Consider the following 17,177-nt stretch of genomic DNA (forward strand, 5'->3'; position numbering starts at 1 on the left):
GCCCCCGGGCTATAGCACAGTGTACACACACACACACACACACACACACACACACACACACACACACACACACACACAGAGGTATGTAAGGAAAAAAAAAAACAGACACACACACTGTTGGATTCCTCTCTGTGTCTTTAGTGATTGGATGCTTTGCAGATACACAGAAAAGATTTTTTAAATTTATCTTTAAAAAAAAGAAAACAAAAAACTTAAAAAAAAAAACAAAAACAAACAACAAACAAAAAAAAAAACCTAAAAAAAAAAATAAAAAAAAAAAAAAATAAAAATAAAATCTCAGTATCACTTACAGTGGAAAACAAATAAATAAAACCAAAAAAAAAAAAAAAAAATTCCAGTGTGAACACCTTACATTATTATGGCTTTTAAAAGCTGTGGAATCAAACATGAAAAGAGTTTACAGGAATTTTCAGAGGTCGGGCCTTTCTGTAAACATCCTGAGGAGGAGAACAAAATAAAAAAAACAAATGCATTTCTGAACATAATATTCATGATAAGGAAGGAAAAAAAACCCACATATAATTCCAAAAATGTCACAAAAAAAAAAAAAAAAAAACCTCCAGTGTTTAGTTACAGTGTTTACACAGAGGAGCCATGTTATTTACAGTGAGGGCAGAGTTTCATCCAGGCTGCAACCTTACAAACGATGCGTCATTTTAATGCGTCAAGTTCAAGATAACACACATATTTAGCTTTTTTTTTTTTCAGCAGTTATTAATAAACATGTGTTTGTGCCCAAAATGGAAACACACATAGAAACTGGTTCAAAATGACGATTCGTTTTTAAGATTCGAAGTTCAATGTGAGCGTCTTCACGTTTGAGGTGAAAATGCACAGATTGAATAAGAATAAGAGTAAAAAAAAAAAAAGCTGATGTGTTTATGTGTGTATGTGTGTGTGTGTGTGTGTGTGCGTGTGTGATCTACAGACAAGCTATGATCTTCAGCTCCAGTTATTTTATTTTTTTTTTCCAAACAATAAATACTTTTCTCACTGGAGATCAGTGCATGGTGGAGTCTAGGATCACGTACAGCCAAAAAAAAAAAAAAAAAAAAAAAAAAAATCAGAAAAAAAAAACACACATCAGCCAGCTTAAAGCACAAGATAAATCATCATCTGAGGTTTCCACAAAAAAAAAGAAAAAAAAAAGAAAAAAGAAAATCTGCTCCCTCTAAAGGCAAAACTTCAAAGAATACAAAAGGTTTGGTGGTTTCTTTTCATTTTACATCTCGAATCATCGCCTGTTTTTTTTTTTTTTCCGTGTCACCGGCAGAAACTATAATTTAGTTTGAAAGAGCGTCTGTCCAATCGGGGGGGGGGGACAAGAACAAACACATTAAATCGACACTTATAAAAGTCAGTAGCACCGCCCTGGAGCTCGCAAACTTTCCCTCCAAAACCCAAAGAATGTCACTGAGCACAAAACCTTCCCGCCCTCTTTCTTTCTGTCTTTCTCTCTGTCTTTCTTTTTTTTCGCCCCTGCAGCTCTCAGACTTCTCCCGGCGTGTCGAGTCTTGTCGCCTGGAGATTTATCTGTGCTCTCACACGGCCGAGGAGGAGCGATCCTGCAGCGCGACCGGGAAGTGAAGTCACACGGGAGAGAAAAAAAAAAAAAAAAAAAAAAAACAGGAGAGTTGTATTTTCAAATAAATCCTGGCGCTCGTTTTAACCTGCTGGAGGTCCCGGGTGAGCGGAGTTTGGCTGCAAACTGTCAAACAGCGCTGAAACTATCACACCATTATTATCTGATCAACATTATAATTTTTAGAATGAAAATAATCTCGTCATTTAATCAGTAAATCAGTAAAAACGTCGATCATTCACTGATTCCAGCCACACACATGCTTGGATGTCTCTCTTTCCTCCGTTCAGGTCATTATAAATTAACACTTTGAGTTTTTTTTGGCTGCTGCTCAGACTAAGGAAGCAATTAAACTGCCAATTCAACTTATTTTTTTGACACGAAATCTTTTCTTTTGCTGCCAAAGACAGAGGTTCATACAGAAATGACAGAGCTGAGATGGAGCTGAACTCTGAGCTCCTGGAGTCGACCTCAAGTTTGGACGCAGCCGGAGGCGAGGCCGCTCTTGTTTTTGAAGCAGGTCGCTTTGTGAATCCGAAAGAAAAGGGATCAAACAATAAACGAACGCACCTTCCTCCTCAAACACTGTGATGGAACGAGGAGGAGAAGAAGAAGCCACGGGACGGGAATGAAAACGGAGGAGAAATTCTTATTGTTCTGATGTTGTGTAATGACTTTGGTGGAACATCTGCCTCTCGAAAGCCTGTTTCTACCTAAGTAAGAGTACCAGGTGGTTAAAATTAAATGGAGATTCATAAAATGCGACCACTGATTGTCATGGACGTGCACGCTGAGCTGCAGACGGCGTTTCTGCACTCAGACGTCACACATGAGGCACTTTGGATCAAGCACACTCCAGATCATTTCAAAAACTTCCCTGCAACTGAAGTCCCCCCCCCCCAAACTCCACCCACCTGGCACCTGCGGTAAAGTAAAACAAACCAGACAATGTACTTGCAGACAGTGTGTAACCCGGGTCTGCACGCCTGCATGTTCCTGTCCGGCTCCGTGTGTGGCCTCGGCCTGTGATCGCTCAGGTGTGACGTCCCTTGGTATTCCCATGTGGAGGGGCGGGGGAGGTGGGAGGTTTTGGGAGATGGCGGGGGAGGTGGTGGGAGGCGAGGGGGGGGGGGGTCCGTGCACCCAATAAATCCTCCTCAGGTTTCCTGCTGGATAAAGGGAATCAGTCATCGGGACCGTTAGTCCGTCAGCTCCGGCCAGGAAACATCAGGAAGCGTCTCCAGCGCTCCGAGTCCACGCCGCCGGGTCAGTTTCCCGAGGGAGACGAAAGGTGACGGAGGAGGAGGAGGAGGGGAGGTGACAGTGACCATCCTGTGGCGGTTCGGGGACAGTTTACTGTGATGAGGAGGAAAACGGGGGAAGCTGGGGTCCATAGTAACAATAAAACCAAAAAAAAAAAACAAAAAAAAAAAACAAAAAACGGTGAAAACAACAGTGGAGATTCCAGTCCGGGTGTCGAGTCGCACACGGATCCTGTTAGAAAGAGTCTCAACGTCGTTTTCGTTTCCACGCCGGGAGGTCAGCCCTCGAGTCCACATCGGCCGGTGAGGTGAGGAGGAGGAGGGGTGGGCGGGGCTTCATGGCAAACCGGCTTAAGCTGACTGGTCCTCCCAGCGGTACAGGTGGATCATGGGAAACAAAATGGCTGCATGTTTGGGCTGGGATCTCCTGAGGGACGAGGAGAGAGAGAGAGAGGATGTTACTGTTTTCCCCCTTTACAATTTCCTTCAAGTATCTTTAAAGTTAGAAAACACATCTTCATCGATACTTCACTGATACTGAGGGAAATATTCAAATGACCTTTTATGGCTGCAGAATCACATCAAACAGAAAAGGTCCACATGTCTTGTGCATCATTTTAGACTCATACAGAAATCATCCAGTCACACAGAAGCTGGAATATTTCATATCGACATTAAATCTGAGAGGGCCAGTCCCACAAACTGAAACTTTATCTCATTTTCACTGTTTTTAAATCAGCTTTTTCAACTATTTCATGATTTCTCTCCACTGTTTTCTGTATTTTTTAGCATCTTATTTTTTTTTTTTACTCTCCCATAGCCTTTTCCTTTTTTAATTCCACCCTGTGCTGTTTTATTCTTTCTAATGTTTTATTTAATGTGTTTTCAAATGTTCTTTTTTTATTGTGAAGCACTTTGAGCTGCAATTCTTGTATGAAAGGTGCTAAACCAATAAAGTTTTATTATTATTATTATTGTTATTCTATAAATCACATCGAATTTCAATGTGCGCAATGTGCTAAATTAACCTTGACTGATACAGAAACTATGTGCAAACAGTCGCCTCGAGCCTGTTCCAGTTTCAGAGAGTGCAGTCAGGTCGGCTCTTTAAGTCACTAATATTTGTTTTGCTGTAGGTGAAAAAAAAAAAAAAAAAAAAAAAAAAAAAAAACCTTCCCTAAAGAAACTCTCGTCCAGCAGTTTCACCTGTAAACACCTGAAGGCGACAAACTGAAACCGCACAGTCACGTCCAAGTCAGCAGCTCCAGAGCATCAGAGCATTCCTGTGTAACCAAACAGGAAGTGCAGCACGGTGTTTGTGTGTGTGTGTGTGTGTTCATGCCGACGACACACAGAAATGACACTGACATGCCGGTGAGTGTCATGTCAATATCATGCACCAACATCATACCAGCAAAAAAACATACCAGCGTGTATTAGTCACACCGGAAACCCAATCTGATGTGAGTTTCTGAATAAACACGTCAGGAGAAAAGTCATTTTCACACTTAGTCTTATCTCACAGCGTCAAAACTTTGCATGCAATTTCAAATAAATTCATGTGGAAAAAAACGGTGGTTTGTAAGGCCATCATATGATGATTAGTCATACGAGTCAAATTAAATATCATGTATTGGAACAGGGCTCGTCCCACAGAAACTCCAGTCATGTATGACTCACGGCGCTACATACCAGCCCCAGTCAGTTTCCAAGGAACTTATTTTTGTATCTGTGGACAGAAAATGTTTGAATTTTTGAACATCAGCGTATCAGTGTGCAGTGATGCAACACTGATCCACTGCAAAACTGAGACGAAGAATGTAATTTATCGGCCGGTCCAACTACGAGAAGCATGTGGACTCAAAACTTACGATTATGTTTTAAAAGTCGAGTCTTTCTTAAATCGTACGTCTGCAGTTTGGATTATTGGCGCTTTAATTGTGAAACTTTGATGAAATTATCATAAACAAAATCAGCCTTTCAGTGGCGTTTCTCCACAGTAAAACTACATTTCCCATCAGCCCTGCAGCTCAACATGTGGCTCAACGTGCTGTAAGAGATTGTTCCACTGTCCTCTCACTGCCTCCACCATCTGCCAGAGGCTTCCAGGAACCAAACGCAGGCCTGCCGGTGCTTCCCAAGGCCAGGTTTGGTTCCACTGTCACGTCCGGTCTCTGCTGGCTCCTCGGTGGGGCTGCCGGGGCCAGTTTGCAGCTGCTGAGGGCCACCAGCCGAGCTCTGAGGCGGAGCTAAGGCCCATGAGGTGGCAGACAGTGCAGCTGATCAGTCCAGATGTCAAAAAATAAGAAAAAAAATAACAGAAAAATAACAGAGGAAAGAAAAATGGAGAACAAGCGGCAGTCCTGGTCAAACGAGGACATCAGGGCTCTGCTCGCTGTCTGGACAGAGGACAACGTCCAACGTCAAATCGACGCTGTTTGCCAAAATGAGGACATTATGGGATATATAGAGAGAGCAGGCAGCGGTGAGGATCCAACACAGTGGGGCAGGAAAAAAATGAAAAAATTGAGGCTTCAGTCCAAGGCAGTTAAAGCACATAAAGTAGCGTCCAAAGCAAAAAAAAAAAAAAAAAAAGATCCTGTGGTGCGCAGTTCTGCAGGAGTTAGCTGGTGCTGGGTCTGCAGACTTTATCCACTCGCCCTCTTCCTGTTTTATGACAGCAGATTTCCTCTGTAATCCCACGTGCTGACAAACTGGATGGAGACTGGCATGCTGCTCTCTGATGGTAATTACAGCAATATGTCAAAATTAAAGAGGAATTTGCTGATTTATTGGGGTTAAAAAGCTCCATGAGGCACCTTTCAGGAGAAACCTAAAGGGTGAGGCACAGGCGCGTCAGGCCGACTGTGTAAACTCAGCACTCTCATCTGAAAGCCTGAGGACTCGCAAGGTGACGTGTGTTTGTGTGTGTATACGTATATATATATATATACCCACAGGGACGCATAGGTACAAATGTATACACACACACTCACACACACAGACGTGCGAGGCTGTGTTTGCTCGACCAAACGGCGACAGCCTTGGCAGCTACTGTTTCAACAGAGGTGATAAAGCTGCGCTGTCGCCTGCCTGGACGACACAGAGCACACAGATAACACCAAACACCGAGGAGGGGAGAGGAAGCGGCTCCTTGGAGTGAAACTCGATCCCGACTTTACAATCCAGCGACTCAGTTTGTGTGTTTAACTCAACATTTGCGGCTGTTTGTTCAAAGACTGACTGTCTGCTCATCGCTTTCTGTTTGAGCAGCATTTCTTGTATGAAAGGGGCTCTATGAATAAAGTTTATTAGTATTATTTACTTCTGTGCAGCAGGAAAGACTTTAAAACAGACCATGGAACAGATTCATGAACCGGATAACGGCTGAAAATACTTTTCATTTATTGAGTTCCTATTTAAGGTGGCCGTTATCACCAGCTCTCTCATTCAGGGTGACTTTTGTGACAATACTTGATATTATCGATTTTCAGCACAGAGCCGCGGACACAAACACCATTTTTCACAGAGAGGTTATCGAGGAGAGGCTTACCGGCAGTGTGCAGTAACTTCTTTAGTATGGAGACTCGATCCTGCAACGAAACACAGAGCAGAAAACAGCGATTAGGATAACAGGGCCGACCTCGTCTGGGAGAACCAAGGCGCCTCAAGAGACGATAAATGATATATGATAAATCATGTTTTCCTACTGACTGCCACAATCTCTGATTATCACCAGAGAAGGCGCCATTAGTACTCTCATGGTGCACCGAACACAAAGAACAAAACAAGATCTAATACAAATAAATGCACAAACATTCACATCCACCACTTCAAAAACAGCAACTGATAGTAAACTGATGTTACATTACATCATTTATAACTAATTTATGAATTTATCTTCAACATACAGTGGATTTTGAGTTCTTGTTTGGTAAGAAGATGATAGAGAATGATTTTGAGCATTTTAAAACAGATCTATAATATTCTGGAAATCAAATGCATGTATGCTGTGGTGCAGGTTTTTGGTGGAGCGAGCGTCATGAGGACCTGATTCATCCACTTCCAGCATGACTTCACTCCATCACACCCACATCGGACACTGACGTGCTTCCTTTTGGTATTCACCGGCGAGTTTGACCTTCGACCCAAATCTCTGCAGAGTGCGCATCATCACACGTCTTGATTTATATTTACCGTCTGCACAAAACTGAGAGTCGAGCTCAAGTGTTGTGAAATGAGTTGTTTCTTTACGCACAGGGAGGCAAAATAATCCTCAGATGCATCTGAACAGAAGCCTGACGGGGAAAGTTTTGGGTTTAAAGTGAGTTTAGAAAGAGGAGAGGTCACAACATCTATTTGCTTCCTTCATGCTGTGATTTCAACTCACTGCCATTGCACAGAAATGAGACATTTTCTTGATTTTGGTGGGTGGAAAGAAGCAAAAACGCTCATTTTTCCCTGCAACATGGTGGCATGTCCCTTTAAACTGTTGGTGGAAAAAATGTCTCTGACCACCAGTGTCAGATACTACATCTATATGTTTTAAATTTTTACAAGAAAATGGGTATAAAGTCAGGGATGCAGAGCTGACACACTCAGACAGATTGATAAAAGGTATTATTATCAAAATTATAAATACAATCAGAACAGCATTTTCACAGTTAACCCTAATTGTTGTGTTTCGTTTCCTTGAAAGTTCTTGTATGTACATGTTTTACTTTCAGTTTTCCTTTGCTGGCTGCAGTCTTCTTCACTCACTTTGTTTTTTACACTTTATGAAACAAACCGTGCACATGGAGAAATACACTGAAGAAGTCAGGCATTATAAAATAAACAAAACACGTTTAAAAATGGCTTCCTCTTCTTTGACACTTCCTGCAGATACCATCATGTGTGTTTTTTTTTTTTGTTTTTTTTTTTCTTAAAGATAAGAGCAGCAACCGGCATGAGAGAAGCTTTCAAACATCCAACATGAGCAGGAAAGAAAAAGAGGAACTAAAAAATATCTCTTAACTAATGACATATAATGACATTATTAATGTTCATTAACCATAACAAACATTAAATAGTAAATAGTAAAGAGGTCAAAGGTCAGAGTCAGTGTGAAAAGGTGATTTTTTTTTTTTTTACAGATGACTAAAAAAACCTCACAAAAACTGCCAGCAGTTGTTCAAGACAATTTTTTTTTTTTTTTTTTTAAACTAATGTTTTGGTTTAATTCTGGTCTTTTTTGGGGAGATGTGGGCACAGATGTAATTTTCTTGCTTCCACCAAATCATAATTTTGTGGTAATTTCCTTAGAATTTATTCTTAAATATGGAATCTTGAAAGGAATCATCTGAGTAGGAGACTTTGCTTTTTTTTTTCTTGCTTTCCTTTGCCCTCTCTTATTGACCCCGTTGAGTGTTGTCGTCACTTTATTTTGAAAGGCAGTGCTGTACGTCACATTGCACTGAGACTCTTTGATCCAAAGTAACTGACAACAGCACATTCTGCCTGCAAAATGAAGCAGACGACACAAATAAAGCTGTTATCATTATTATCACCTGTTGATAGGTGTGCTGGATGGGAAGAGAAAACGCGGGAATGAAGGAAAGAAAAAGGAGGAGAGAGAAAATGGAGGCGGCTGTGGACAAATCACCGACAGAAATGAATAAAACAGAGGTGTGAGAAATGGCGGGATGAGGCTGGAGAAGAGCGGAGCGGCGACACAAACGTGAGCGGCGGGAAGACGAGTGCAGACATGACAGTGACATTCCTGCCATATTACTGCGCTCCGGCCCGGCCTCGCCCTCTTTACCCGTCTCTCTCTCTCTCTCTCTCTCTCTCTCTCTCTCTCTCTCTGTATGCACACGTTTGTCGCTCGCTTTTAGCGATTCCACACGAATCCATCGCCTCTGGAGTGCAAAACTCATTTGTCAGGTTACAATGTGCCTGCAGAGGGCCGCGACCACAACGAGCAAATTACAGGGCAGAGCACGAGCCGTGATTAAAACACTTTGTTTGCATTTGTGTTGTGTTTTTTTCTTTTTTTTTCCTGTGTGTGTGAGACGCTGAAGATCAAACTGCATCGACGAGGGCAGCAGTTTATACAGGATTGTTTCATGACTCCGCTCTTGCCTGTACTCCAGGTGATAGACGGGAGGGAGGAGAGGGGGGGTTTCATTCAACCCCAACCCCCCCCAAACTATCCCATCCCCCTTCCCCTGCAGGGCTGCCACGCCCAGTCGTCTTGTTTTCTCAAGGTGCTGCACAAAAGAGGAAGAAGCTGGGGGGTTGGAAACTGCAGAAGACACCCGCAAGTCTCTCTGCATAAGAGCGACTTAACAGAGAGATGAATGATTAAAATGTAGATTGTCATTATTATTGTTAGTGGAATCTTATCTTTAATGTCATTAGAGTCAGAGTCTGAAATATTTTATTGATCCCCGAGGGGAAATTGGGGCGATCCATTCCTTTTCCACAGCCCTTACTTTTACTGTATGATACTTCTACTCGAGTACAAGTAGAAGTACTGTTCCTCTGCTGGTATGTGACTGCAGTAGAAGTAGAAGTACTGTTCCTCTGCTGGTATGTGACTGCAGTAGAAGTACTGTTCCTCTGCTGGTATGTGACTGCAGTAGAAGTAGAAGTACTGTTCCTCTGCTGGTATGTGACTGCAGTAGAAGTAGAAGTAGTGCAGTAAAAATCTCCTGCAGTAAAAGTCCAAAGTGTCTCATTTCAAATGTCCTGGCAGTAAAAGTGACTGAGCTCCTTTTTCCAAACAGTAACTGTGTTAGCTGGGATCTTTTCCATGCAGTTAGAAAAGGAGGAGAGAACACGCTGCACACTGCATGCTTTTAAAGGGGCGTTACGCAAAAAAACTGAAGTGAGGACCCTGTAGACTCAGCTGACAAATATGAATCTACATTTTTGCCAGTTGAGTCCAAACGGTCCTCAAAGCGGTTTTTCATCGTGCAGCTTTTTCTTGTGAATATTGGCAAATGAGAAAAAGCAGAACTCATCTTTGCTGACTGAGCTTTTATTGTGATAGTCATTTGTTCTCTGTGACGGATCTGATTTAAAATGCAGTGAAGGACAAAAGTAAAATTACTGACTTTAGTACACAAAAAGTACACAAAAGGCTACTTAATAACAGTAACGTGTGTAAATGTAATTGGTTATTTTCTCCTCTGCTTGTTCGTTATCTGTGAAGGAGTTAATTGGTCATTGCACAGATACATGATATTAAACCTTTAATGTAACTTGCTGGCTTCATCTCATTGACAGTATTAAGGTTAACATTTATTTTACGAATATTATACTATTATTACATATTTATTATTATTAATATTACTATTAGTAGTAGAAGTATTTGTTATATGTTGTTATATTGCAAGTTATTTTACAGGCTGTGTACCTTATCTTTCCTCATTTCTTCCCTCTGTATCTATGGAGCTTATTGTGCTTTGTTCTGTTTTAAATCCAGGCTCAACATGTTTATGTTTGGCTCTGTCTATGAGTTATCATCTCTTATCTCCCCTCATCAATCTGCATTCATATCTGCTTATTCTCTTACTTCATACTCTGTGAGTGCCATTGTTTCTTTTGTGCCTCGTAGCCCTGATTTTATAGCTTTCATTCTCTTTTTTTTTTTTAAAACGATTGTGTAATACCTTTTCATGCCTTTTATTCCCTGTAAGATGATTCAAGATTGTTTTACTCTGTGAGCATTTCAGTGAGTAAGTCAAGCCTCGTTGCCTTGTTTCCTTGTGTTTTGCTCTGTTTGCATCCCAAAATGCATTTTATACTTTTATTTTGGGGATGGCTTATTAGTTCTATCTGACACAAACACTTGAGTCCATTCTGACACTGTAGCCACACTGCCTCACACACACATACAGACACACACAGAGACATGTAATCTTGTGAGTGTGAGTGACAGGCGGTGGTGAGCGGGGCTCGTGTGACCGAGTTCGTGAGCGCAGGAATGCAGTCGGACCGTGTTTGCAAAATACCGAAACCCGCAAGCCTTGTAGCCGAGGCTTCATCCTGAGTGACAAAGCCATGAGCCATGTACAGGAGGAAGAGGAGGAGGAGGAGGGGAGGGAAGGGCGGGGGGACAAAAGCAGCCAGAGGGCAGCACGTCCTCGCTGGAGGAGACCTCAGACAAACACACACACACACACACACACACACACACACACATGCAGGACCGTGGAAGGCGAGTCAGGTACATTAGTCTGTTTCAGGCTGCTTTCACACCTGGCTCGATCGGCTCGTTCCCACATAAAAACCCTGAGAACGAAACCGAGAATGCACTTTAATTTTATTTGTATTTAATTCGATTTGTTGAACAGAAACGTATTTGAGAAGCATAATCCGAGACACGATACATTTCCTAAATGTAATTGAGCATGCAGTTTATTTGGATGGGGAAGTAATTTGTAGGTGACTGTGTTGCAGCCGCCACCACCACCACCACCACCACACACACACACACACACACACAGAGAGAGAGAGCTAAAGTATGTTGATGTAGTTACAAAAATTTCTCTGGGAAAACTCTGGAGCCCTGAATCCTTCCGGTAAGATTTCTGACCAATGACGGAACAGTTTGCTCGCGCACGGCGTTCGTTTCCAGCTTTGGACCGCCGTCTGAATGTTGCCATGGGAACCAAAAACGAAACCAAGGCACAAAAGCAACGATTATATCATTTTAGCAAAAACGAGCTGCACGTGCGAAGGCATCCTCAGTCTGAAACTGAGCCACGAGCGACGGCAGCGACTGCAGGTTCCCAAGATCCTGTGTTCCCTCAATGTTTTTTGTTTTTTTTTCATCAAACTGAAAACAGCCCCATGTTCCCTCAAAAGAAAAACCAACAAACAATCCAGTCCACATCTCTGTTATATTAACAAAAAATCATAATCAGGGCCTCGTGTTACCTAAATATATATGTTTTTTCAAACTAAAAAAATTCCTTGGTGTATTTTGTTTAACTCACAAAATGTTCCCTAAATGTATTTTTTTTTTTTTTTTTTTTGCAGATGATTTGAGAAACTTGAGGGAACATTGAGGGAACTTTTTTTTTTTTTTTCAGTTTGACCAAATTACTTACAGGGAACATATTTTCAAAAGGCTTTAGGAGTGCAGGCTGGACTGCACATGTTTTAGATGAGAAACGCAGCCCTCAATAATGTTTTTTTATTTTTATTATTATCTGTTTTTGAAATGCAAACCGTGTTTCTTCTATGTCGGTCCCAGATTGTTGTCTGTCTCCTATAAATCAGCTTCACTTGTGTGGCTGAGTGGTTTTGTTACACGCAGACGAAGGACTGATGTTATCTGTTAAATCCACTGCAGACATGAAGCGGGGCGAGCCAGTGCGTTGGACTCGGACCGAGCGAGCGAGCGAGCGTCGGCATCAGGGAGCCGGTGTGAGCGTGCTGTACGGCGGCCAGGTCCCGGCGGTGTGAGGAAAGCGGGCTGGAGAACACTCTGTGATGCGTCGAGTTTCGCGTGCAGGTTGGCGAAGGCGTCGCTCTGCACCTGCTCGACTGGCTCTTAATCCTTTTTCCCATCCTGGGCTCATAGGGGCGTCGCGTATCACACGGCCAGATCTTTATTTTGATTTCTGAACGCATCCGTCCCCGTCGCTCTCCCATGCCTCCATGCAAACAGGTGTGTGTGTGTGTGTGTGTGTACTGTGCTTCTATCCTTGTGAGAACCACAGTCAGTTTAAGACGTTGGGCTTGAGGATGTGTTTTGCGTAGCGAGGTCATTTTGACTGATCCTGACTTCTGGGTTTGAGGGTTAAAGGAATATTCCAACATGTTGGGCAAAATCCCCTTTCCCGACTTTCCCAGACTGAGACAAGACGTTCGATACCATTTTCACCTCCGTGCATCCAGAGATTCAGCTCCTATGGGTAGCATTTCCTCTTAGCTTAGCATAAAGACTTAAAGTCTATGGGAGTCGTTAGCCTGGCTCCTTCACGGTGAAAAAATCAATCAATCGAGAGCTGTCTTATTTACACAGTGGATCATGTGGATTTGAAATGCATCAAGCAACATGAGCAGAGAGTAAAACTGAGTAGAAACACTAAAATTAGGACAATTAACTAGATTTAAATGCCATAAACTATACTTATTGTTATTATTATTATTTTTTTCATATCATCTTATTATATTATTACTACTGCAAGTTATGTCGCCCACCTCTAGGAGAAAGTACACGTTTGAGGTGAGGCTTGTAGTGCTGAGGATGAACCTTCTGAACTCTGGTTTTATAAGAGTTTCAACATTACAAAACTTCCTTTTCCCCTGTATTACGATGTTAAATAATTTTTAGCGTCTGCTCACTGATGCGATATCATGCTGAACGGAATAAAGGTGAAAAAGTATGATTCCCTAAAACGAAGCTTGAAATGTGATGACTCTTTGCCGCCGTTTGGGTTCATTTCTCTGAGACCAGAGGAAGATTAAGATTAAGATGAGAGCAAAAAGTAGTGATGAAAGAGTGTGTGGGAGAACTTGGCTATAACTGTTGCTCACCTGGCTTTATATGTGTGTGTGTGTGTGTGTGTGTGTGTGTGTATGCAGTAGCAGCGTGAGAAGGGAAAAGTGCTGTATTATGTGCTTTCAACATTCTCTTACCTCAATTTTCTTTTGTTGAAAAGAGTTAAAAACCGAGTATATCACTCTATTTCTTTACACCACTTTACTTTTGACCCTTCTTTACCTTCTGCACTGACCTTTAAATCCAGTAATCACACAGGACGGAGTAGTTTTAAATCTAAATGTCTACATGTTTAATTTTAATCTGGAACAGTCAGTTTTCAGCCGGAACCGACAGCAAAGCCCCTTGAAATTAGATTTTCTCATCAGAGACTTTGCAGAAATGATATATCACCGTGTTGATGATGTTTGGAATTGTTCTGTATCATGTTCGATTTACTTTCCTTTTCCTTTTGCATTTTTCTTGATCCATTTTTTGTTCTCAGGTTTCTCGATGTAAATCAGCCTCAGTCATTAAAGGATGAATTGAATGAATTTTCAAGGCTAACCGCAGGTGCCTCCTTTTTTTTTTTTTTTTTGCATAAGCTTGAATCCTGAATACAAACTGTTATCTTCCTCTGTGTCTGTTTTGTTGATCTAAGACAGCAGCAGTGCCTTCAAAATAATCTGCCTGAGTAAAAATAATCCCAACTTCGCAGCATGCAGGCAGATTCAACCCCGTTTTCAAAAAACACCAACACAAACAATCACTCTCTGTCCCGCCTGTCTTCATCTCCGCTTTCAACACTCTGATGCCATCCTCAACGCTACTGGACCAAACTTTACTCTGTGTGTGTGTGTGTGTGTGTGTGTGTGTGTGTGTGTGTGTGTGTGTTTGACATACTGGCAAGTTATCACAAGAAAACAACGTTCTGCCTGGACTGAAGTCAGATCCGACTTATTTTGATTTGCATTTTTGAGTTTCTCTTCTTCTTCTTCTCCCCCTTTTTTTAAAATCTTCCTCTTCTCTCTCTCTCTCTCTCTCCTCAGCTATTTCCTTAATTCCCTCTCTTTCTTTGCTCCACTGCTTTGATTCAGGCTGGATTATGTTTTGTCAGATGATAAATTAAAACCATGCAGTCTGCAGAAATCTCCTCTTCCAGCATTCAGGTTTTTGAGCCTAAACCGTTTTTCTTTTTCCAATTTATTGAGACTGAAGCATAAAAACTAAACTCAAACCTTCATGTAAAACACTCAACCCTTTCTCACACACACACACACACACACACACACACACACACACACACAGAGAGAGACATCAGTCAACATGTATAGATCTCATCCGGTCTGAATGGACCGTAAACACAGGCGCTGCCACTGAACAAACCCCTCCTGTCAGCGGTGTTGACATCTGTCTGACAGCGGCGATGACGACGACGAGGACGAGCGGGGGACAGACAGACCGACGAGCCAATCAGACGCGAGCCCCGGGGGCTGTTGCTGTGAAGGAGCTGCGTTTGACACCTGGCGACCTCCGGCGCGTCACGTGACCGCGCTGCCATCCGGCATAACAGCAGCTCGGAGGCAGGTGACATCCACCTTCTGCTTTTTGCGAACTATTTGCCTCAAAATGACAGTGACTTTGAGACTTTCAGACTCCAATACCAAGAATTCCTGCACGGTGAGGTCAGTAAACTGCACACACACCTCGCTCCTGTTTACCAGCCCGGCCGCTCTGTGACGGTTTGGATTTTACTTTGAAGTTTCGGTGCATCGATTTTTCAGCCGACATCAGAAATTTCTGGGGGGCAAATATGTTGAATCTGCAGCCGATAAGACGGATAGATTCTTCTATGGCTGCTCATTTTCTTTGCTGATTAATGGACGACTGATTTAACTGATTAAGAGAATAAAGAGTCAAAATAATGACAAACTCAGAGCCCGACGTGATGCCTTCAAATGTCTTCCTTCGTCTCATCAAGAGCCAAAAAAAACCCCCCAAAGTATTAAGTTTTTTAAAGATATGAACGCATGAAAAGAAGACAATCTGGGCATCTTAGTGAAGCTCAACAAACGTTTGGTGTTTCTACTTGATAAATGACCAAACAATTACAAAATGAAAACCTTTGAATTTCCATCGACACACTAACCGATTCATCAACTAATGGTTTCAGTGCCATATTCTTATATGCTGTAAATATTTTTTTTATTAAATATTTTTCAGCTTTAACAGGGTATATGCAGGAATCTTGAAGTTAATTTTAATACCTTTTTAAGACTTTTTCAAGACCTTCTCAATATTTTTTAATACCTCACCGCCACTTCAAGCTGTAACCATTAACATCAGTGATATTTTTAACTTAACAGTTTTAGTTTGTGATAAAGACTATAGACCACTATGATACAACAGAGCGTACTTTGTGCTTCTGAATTTCCACCCGCCCACCCGCCCGCTCGCTCTGGCGCTCTCAGAGACAATTTACAAACACACCCACAATAGCCAAGTTTTTTATGTACCTGTTCATCTTTGTTTTTTTAATAAAAATGAATAAATTCACACACTTTTAACGATGTTTTTGGGACTCAAACTCTCAGACAGCTAATTCAGAAAAAATACTTTCAAAATTTAAGACTTTTTATAAAGTCGTGATAAGACTTTTTAATACTTTTTAAGGGTCTTAATTTTCCCAAAACTGATTTATCACCTTTTAATACTTTTCAAGACCCCGCGGATACCCTGTTTAAATGACATCAGTCTTTGGGAGTTGAATGCTGCCTCGTTCATGAATCTGAAATATTGAGGCACAGAAAGAAAGACTTACATTTCTGCCGCCTTGGACCTGTTCATCACTTTTACTGGGTGAGGATGAGGGCTTAAACGATAATCTAAATTGTGAAAACACGTTTTGAAAGCCAGGTTTGAATTGTTTTCCTCCCCGGGCACAGACAAAGGCCTCGGGGATGGGTTATGTGCAGAGCGTGATGACGACTGCTTGACAGGGAAGTGGCGTCCTGCATCTCTTCCATTCATTTTCAAGGGAAACTTGACGGGTTTCTAACTTCCTGCTCCAGCTGCAGTGTCAGCTTTTCTTTTCTTTTTGATGTCATTTCTGCTTTATTTGGTGGTGACAGTACAGAAGAAGAGGAAAGGCGAGAGAGAGGGGGATGACGTGTGGGCTGGACTCGCGCTCTACCGGGCGAGCCGCCGCGCCGCCGCCCGACAAACTATTTTAACGAGGGCGCCTGTCACCGTTCGCCGCAGCCTCCCAGCTCCGCTCAAACTGCCGCAGTCGGGAGTGTTGGAGCTCGTCACGCGCTGTCTGTCAGTGACTTAACTTCCCCTGTTGGGTTTCTGTGGAATCCAGAAAACCCAAATCAAAAGAAAAAAGTCAATTCAAGACTTAGGAGTCCAGAGAAAGATCGTCTAATAAATCAACGCCGAGGTGAAAAAGTGTGCGGGAATTGACTTTTTTCTTCTTTGGAATCGGCTCTTCTGGGACTTTGATTCCTCGCTCCACATGAGAGAGAGCAAAGCAAGCGGTGTGTGTGTGTGTGTGTGTGTTGTTGCCTTCTAAGAACCAAAGATTTGATAATCCAGTTTGAGATTTAGGCCTCCACCAGCACTCTCTGCTCACTTTCTCTTTCATTTCACTCTAATCTGATGTGCTGCTGCATGTTTCTGACAGTGGGATGAGCTAATCCCACTAAAAACAACTTAATTAGCACTGGAAACAAGAAGAATTATCTCATTCCACTATAAACAAATTTATTTCTCTACCATGTTTGAAGAAAAAAACAAAATTTGAACACTGAAAAGATGAGACTTGCTCTCT

At 42.0% G+C, this 17,177-nt stretch overlaps 1 protein-coding gene across 1 annotated transcript in view; it reads right to left on the reverse strand.

Annotated features, from left to right (window-relative positions):
• Nucleotides 1-324: 324 nt before the first annotated feature.
• The window catches only part of LOC115368295 (carcinoembryonic antigen-related cell adhesion molecule 5), a 35,727-nt gene continuing 18,874 nt past the window's right edge, over nt 325-17,177 (reverse strand). The window contains exons 9-10 of the mRNA XM_030064355.1: nt 6,419-6,458; nt 325-3,292 (exon numbers count right to left, since the gene is read on the reverse strand). Of these exons, the coding sequence (XP_029920215.1) occupies nt 6,440-6,458 (19 nt within the window). The 3' untranslated portion in view covers nt 325-3,292; nt 6,419-6,439. The remainder of the gene's footprint in view (nt 3,293-6,418; nt 6,459-17,177) is intronic.

This window comes from Myripristis murdjan, chromosome 11, assembly GCF_902150065.1.
Source record: "Myripristis murdjan chromosome 11, fMyrMur1.1, whole genome shotgun sequence".
Classification (NCBI taxonomy): Eukaryota; Metazoa; Chordata; class Actinopteri; order Holocentriformes; family Holocentridae; genus Myripristis; species Myripristis murdjan.